Source organism: Henckelia pumila, chromosome 3 (assembly GCF_033568475.1).
Source record: "Henckelia pumila isolate YLH828 chromosome 3, ASM3356847v2, whole genome shotgun sequence".
NCBI classification, from domain to species: Eukaryota; Viridiplantae; Streptophyta; class Magnoliopsida; order Lamiales; family Gesneriaceae; genus Henckelia; species Henckelia pumila.
The window spans coordinates 180,915,967-180,923,289 of record NC_133122.1 but is presented as its reverse complement, the minus strand read 5'-3'; the positions used below and the strand labels follow the sequence as shown (position 1 = coordinate 180,923,289).

At 30.7% G+C, this 7,323-nt stretch overlaps 1 protein-coding gene across 1 annotated transcript; it reads right to left on the bottom strand.

The window, feature by feature from the left end:
* Positions 1 to 345: 345 nt before the first annotated feature.
* LOC140890868 (NEP1-interacting protein-like 1) lies at positions 346 to 2,498 on the bottom strand. Its single transcript, XM_073299001.1, has 5 exons — positions 2,194 to 2,498; positions 1,518 to 1,696; positions 1,274 to 1,357; positions 931 to 1,098; positions 346 to 626 (listed from the first exon to the last, which is right to left on the bottom strand). The coding sequence occupies exons 1-5, from the start codon at positions 2,378 to 2,380 to the stop codon at positions 504 to 506; spliced, it is 741 nt and encodes a 246-aa protein (XP_073155102.1). The 5' UTR covers positions 2,381 to 2,498; the 3' UTR covers positions 346 to 503.
* Between the last annotated feature and the right edge of the window lie 4,825 nt (positions 2,499 to 7,323).

The following is a 7,323-nucleotide window of genomic DNA, read 5'->3' as shown; positions in this document are numbered from 1 at the left end:
CTCTCTTTCATATATTTAAAGGCAGTAGACTAGTAGAGATGCATTAAAATTTATTTTCAAGGAATTGACTTTACCTCGTATCTTACATATATTCCAAGAACAGAATTGTTATCTAGTAGGGGCCTATTATAATTTATACATGCAAGTCTAGAATTCAATTCTCGCTCTCAACTTTGCTCACACCATCATGTCAAAGAAAAAGAAACGCCAGAACAAATACTGCTTACAAAATTCTGATCCATCCATCAACGAACTTGACGATTTCCTCGCCAAATTCACAACTCAATCATGATATCAAGAACGCAATATACGTGTAAATAAACAGGGACGATCACATGTATTACGTCAGTAGGATATGGGAAAATCGTCATAACTCGAAAACTTTATTTACAAAATGGCGATCATTTATCCAGTATATGGTTTCTCGAGACAACATACATAATGCTGTACAGAGGAATTCTAAAATAAAAATACGAGCGTTTGTAATTTACAGAGAGTGAGCATCACAGGTCTCTTCTGCACATTGGGCACGAACCATGTCTTACCAGCCAAGTATCGATGCAAGGTAGATGAAACAAGTGGTGACAATGGGGTAAACTTCGCACGGTCTCGCCTACTTGAAAATCCTATATAAATTCAAAAGAATAGCTCCAAATCAGTTCGATTGATCAATATTGGCAATGTGAGGATATGGGATTTAATTATAGAGATACTTGTCAAAACATATTTTGTATTGCATCTTCTGCTAGTTAGACCTTCCTCATTTCATATCAATTATCATCATTTCGAACAAAATTTAAAACATAGTGCAGAAGAATGGAGATTACTGGGGACAGAATATGTGGTAAGAATCAATCCTTGATAGAATATCCTTTATTCAAACATAGTGCAGACGAATGGAGATTACTGGGGACAGAACTACGGAAATACCTGGAGGCAGACCGAACAAGAGACTCCCTCCCCAGAAGTATCAGCAATGTCGTCTCTGGTAATTCTTATCTTCGGGATCTTTTTGACGGTCTCTTCCAACAAACCATTCGTCCCACCCATGTCAAAAATGTTTGGGGATTCTTCAAATGTCGCTTCAATGGCTAGCATCTGATCAACAAAAAAAACTTACTAGAGTAAAATAACTAAATTTAACTTGCAAACTGACCATGGCTAATCAAAATGCCAATTATCATGGCACATATTGAATGCTTAAGTGTGAGTTTTTTTCGTAAAACAAAAGTTGTGATCAATCTATGTGACTAATATGCAGAGCATAATATACCTGACTTTGCACCGCGCTAAGCATAGCTGGACCAATTTGCTCCCGCACAAGTCTACCACTCAGAAGGCTTGCTATCACTTCAATCTGTACAATGCAAATTACCGGTTATAATTTCAATAAATAATAGCATAAATTCAAGAAACCTTGAAAAGCTCATCGAAATTTTCAAGAATGTCATTTAATTTGTGCTTTCAAAGGTGCATGTTGCTTGTAAAGATTTATCAATCCATTGAAGAAATGATACCAGATATAGGACACATTGAAACCCGGATTCTTCGGACTGCCATAGAAGTAGGGACGATTCAAAGACCTGGAGCGAAAACACAGCCCCTGATATGGCACCAACCGAAGCCCCTCTCACAAATCCACTCTCAGTCTCTTGGCCGATCAGTGCTCCAGTCATGGCTCCTAATAACGTACCCACTGCAGATCAAGAAGTAGCTCCTTCAGTACCATAATCTTAAGCAGACACACCAAAACAGATAGCTCTCCCCAGCAGTTGCACAATTCACGAAAATTCTTAAGACCACAAATCTACATTTAAATCTTGGGACAAAATTCACAAAAGGGTCTTTTGCATTCCGAATGGAATTCGGCCTCCTTAGTAATTCCATTACACTTACATTTCTTTTCCTGCTTCCCACACGGGTTAAATGGACCCACTTGGGAGAACTTTCTAAACCTTAAACACAATACAAAAATCCAAACACATTCACACACAAATGTCAGCAAAAATAATCAAGATTCTGGGGAAACCCAGACCAGAATCACCGAACCCACCTCAGAAAACATACAAAAACAATAAAAATTCGTAGAATCGAACCGAAAATATTCGGTCTTGACATACTGCCACTACTCTAAGAACCAAATATCATCAATAAAATTAAAAAATGAAGCATAGAGAGGTCTGAACCACTAACCTAGGGCAAAGAAGAAGGTTAAAATTGCGGAGAAAACATTCCCAACGACGGCAGAAAGAGCAAATCGAACGAATTCTTTGATCTTGTTCACCAAAGAACCAAGAAAACAAGATTCTGCAGCTGATGCCGATGAAGACGGCGGCAGCGAACGAGGTGGGTATGCATAAAACTCCATCGATTCATTCATAACAGTAATCAATAACAATAATAATAAACAACAAAGATGTATGATCAAAGAATTCACACGCTTTGAAAGGACTTTTTGTGTGTTCTCTAGATTTTATTTACAAACTAAAGACCTATATTATACACATATATATATAGACACACATTTGATTTAAGAAAGAACGAGGCCTCTTCCCATTGAGAAACACGACTTGCATTAAGTGAGTTTTAAATCTTATTAAAAATAAACTATGTAAAAAAACAATTTATTATTAATATTATTGTTATATTTTTGAAATATGAGATTCAATTGTTCTAAACAATGATGTGGTCCTAAGATCGACTACATTAATGGGTAATTTATGTGGGATAAGGCCCCAACCTTAAATCTTAAGGAACATATCGATTATTTTTGCTCTATACATGCGGTGCGTGTTTGCAACATTTGGTAGACACATCGATAAACATTTCAATTTTTTGGAACACGGATACACATATTAATTACATCGACGCATATAATTTGAGTAGTAGCTATGTACATGAATTATGTGTTTAACGTAATATATAAATATAATACATTGTGTATATATATAATACAATATTTTTTTTTATAGCTTTGGTAGTTATGCCGGTTTGTATTGGGATTTAAGGTGGTTCATTTAAAAATATTTGTATTTTAATATGATTTATCATTTTTTGGAATTTGATAATTTTGTGGGATGGTGTTGTAATTTAAGGTTGAGCATGTCAGCAGACATCTCTAGAGTATCTTACATAATAATAAGAATTATAATAATAATAGGAATAAATAATAATTGGGATAATTACAGATATTATTTCAGTAAAATCACGAGATTGCTGAAAACCCTCTATATTATTAATTCTTTGTGTTTTGAAATTTTGAGCACAAAAATACCTCTGAAAACACGTACAGACAAGAGGTTGAATGCTCTAAATTTAAAAACATGAGGAAGTATGAGCTTAAGATTAAAAAATACAGGAGTTAATAAATCATTTTTTTTCATATGAGGTTTTTAGCAATACCGATATTTCACAAAGATAATGTATGCAATTATTCCTAAATAATTTTTGAAGTATTTTGCCAAATAGTTGTAGTTCTTAATAATATATCTTTTTCAATGTAAATTTATATTTCAGAATTAATTATATTATAATAACATACTAGTTTTATCACATACATTTATATTGGAATAGACCTACATTTTAAATTATTTTGGCAATAAAAAAATGAAAGATATTTTCGATTCCTCTGTGTTCTGACACGAAGATATAGTCCATAATAATAAATAAATAAACAAACTCAAAAGGGAGAAAAGGCGGTTCATATTATTTTATATTTGACATTAATATCCCATATTAATTCTCTATCTATCAATATACATACATTCATATATATATATATATATGCCAAATATTTATAGATTTTAAATCTATGTATGTATATTAATTAACTTTAGGAACATTTTATCCAGCTTATCCCCTGCTAGATGTATTTTTACACTTCGCAAATCTTCGATTTCAAAAAAAAAAAGAAAGAAAGAGGGCATAATTTCTCTTACAAGTTGATCGAAATGATGAAATATTTTAGGTTCTTTGAATCTACCAGTCTGTCCCCATCTTTGGTCAAAACAATGAATTCTTTAATAATAATAATAATTTCATATTAAGTAATCGGTAGGTTGGAGTACTTTGGAAATCTTTTGCATATTTAAAAAGTGAGGTCTATTCTTTTTGTATAAAGTGTTTATAAGAGCTAGTACGGAAGTATGTGCCCTTACCTCGTATATCGACTGACTTTTTTTGGGGGTATTACTTTAATTTTTTTAGATTCTGAAATCCCATTCTTGATTTATCTGAAAAAAAAAATCGAACAAAAATAGATACCGAATGATCGTTGAAATTATATCTTTGTATTTCAAAGAAGAAGGTAGAAAGTATATATACATACTGAAAAATCAATTAAAAAGGTTTCATTTTGTGGTAGGTTCCGTGTAGTGCAACCAAATTGAAAATTCTAGAATCAACCAAAACTTCAACTCTCGCTTTTCCTCCACATAGAAAAACGAATAAAAGACCCGAACTTTCTTCCTTCAATATCAAATATTTGGTGTATATATATATATGCTTTTGATTTTAGTGAAGAAGAGACGAGACTCATTACAAAAAAATCAAAAGTGTATCTTATATGTAATCTCAAACACTATCCAATTCATGTAATTTAGAACTGATATTTTAGTGAATCCATGTAGTTTATAACCAAAATGTTCTCAAATGTAGTGAAACATGTATATTAATTTACAAATGCATTTCAAAATTTTAAATTATATAATATATATAGCTATAATCAGTGTTTTCAAAACTGGATCGATCGGTTCGACCGCAAACCAGTCACATGTCTGACCGAAACACTCATAAAAAAAATGTTTTAACGGTCAAACTGGTCAGAATTGGTCGAACCCGGTCGGACCGGTTTTTTGATTTTTTTTGAAAAAATAATTCTTTTTATTATTAAAATCTTAAATTTAACATTTTATTATATATCTCTCCCTATATATAAAGAATCTTCCCCTTAGACACCATCTTTTAAATTGTCGAAATTGTCCTTATGTAATATAAATATTATAATTTTATTTTTATTTGTTTTTTTTTATATTTCAAATTTTCATATTTTTCTCAACCAAACATTGTAAATAAGATAAATTGATAAAAAAAATTTAAATTTATTTTTATATTATTTTATAAATGTTAAAAAATAAATTTAAATATTATTTAAAAAATAATTTTTATATATAACATACAATATTAAATATATTGCATGATTTTATACACACGCAACGCGTGTGCGATTATACTAGTATACATGATTATTTGGAATTTGTACTTTGTTAAAATTATTATTTTAATAATATTAGATTTTTTAAATAATTAACTTATTATTTGAAAATATAATAATTGATGTTTTGAATATATTTATACAGTTATTTAGTTTTCCAATCACGGTAAAATATTTTTTTTCTATTTATATAAATTTTTTATTTTTTTAAAATTTAAAATATATTATCATTAATCATTATATTATATTATATAAACGATTTTCCCGTTCGACCGTCCAGTTAAAAGGACTCGATTGTTGGACCGTTTTTTAAGATAGGCCAGTTCGACCGTTCGATCACCGGTTTTATTATGAAAACTTAGCTATAATAGATAGAATTGATTTTTCTTTGTTAGGCATGGTAAAAAATAAATTATAATAAGATATTTTTTGGGTAGCAAAAAAGGAGAGAGTGTACAAAGGAAATAGGATTAAGTCAAAGTTCGACTTAAGATATAAATAAATATTTAAACGATAACAATAATGAAAAAGTGAACAAATAATAATTTTAGAGCCGTGTAACAAGAAAATCAACATAACTATAATGTTAAAGAATTTGATTCATTTATAAATGACACTTTTAATAGAAAATTATTCAAGCTTTTATTATAAACAAACTGAATGAAAAAGATAATTTTATATTATCGAAGATGTTTAACATAAAAAAAAATGAATTTTGAGAGTTATTTCCACTCTAAATATTCATAGCCACACAATAGAGAAAAAAAAAAAACGGATAAAAATGATAGGAAATTCTTAATTGAAAATATCCAAAGAGAAATGATGTTGTCTTTTGAAAACTTTTTCTAAAAAAAAAAAAACCTATTATTTTGAGGGGTCTGGTTTCTTAAATGCGACTCAAACCTCTAAAATCTCAAATACTACACTGCGTAGAACAATTGTCACTAAATAATATATATTGAATATAGTAGATAGTTATCTATACATGTAAGGTCCGTTTTTTTTAATGAACCTCACATAGGAAGATAAATTGACCACCTTTAGTTGCATCGTTTGGATATCATCTCTTAGATTAGCATGAAACTTTCCCGGACCACATCGGATCCTAACTCATTGCAATAAATAGATTATTGGCTTACCTCTTATTTTGCGTGTGACTCTTATATTCATCTATTTTGTCATTGTATAATTTGATAATGAACACTTTGTCATTAGATAGATGAATGAAAGCTCATTTTGAGTTTTGATTTTTTAGCAACCACTGCGGACAACTACGTTAGCACCTGTTGACGTGGTACATTGAGTTTTGATCTCCTGAGCAACCACCTTAGGCAACTACGTGAGCATCGGCTGACGTGACACCTTGCACAACCAATAAATTAATGTTATGTCAATCGATACTCACGTACTTATCCACGGTAGTTGTTCAAAAGATCAAAACTCTATTTTAATATATCCTCTGCACACGTATTATTGAAAATATATATCACACTAAAAATTGTAGAAATTATTGTGTCTTAAATTAATTATGTCATCGTTTTAAGTTGACTTTATGATAAATGAAAATTACGAAAACTAATTATAAGTAAATATGGTGTATATAGTATTTCTTTGAGATGCAATTAATGCCATAATCGTTTAGTGCCTAACTTATTAATTTCTCAAGGAAATTTCAAAAGAAGACGAAAAATCCAAAATGGAAAGCGTGTGAATGAAGGTTTTTCTTATAACAAATGGTCACACACACGTCCTAACTCTGATTTTTCCGTCCATGGTTTGAAGTTTTCTCATCCAAGGAAAAATAATACTCGTAAGGTTAAACCACCACACACCCCACCACACAACCCCTCCCCCCACCCCCCCCCCCCCGCCCCCGAAACAACATTTATGTATATATTACTATTCTTATAGTAAGTATGTGTCATGTTGGTAGAGGCCAAACATATATATGTGTGTGTTTTACTTCCAAGACGTGGAATTCTGATGCAACAGATCAAGATGGAAGATTCTTTCACTAAATTTTATTTTCATGCTCTATTTTTAGGAGAAGATTAAGTTTATTTATTTGATAAGTTCAAAACTCTTGCTTTGTTTTTTTTGTCAGGAATATA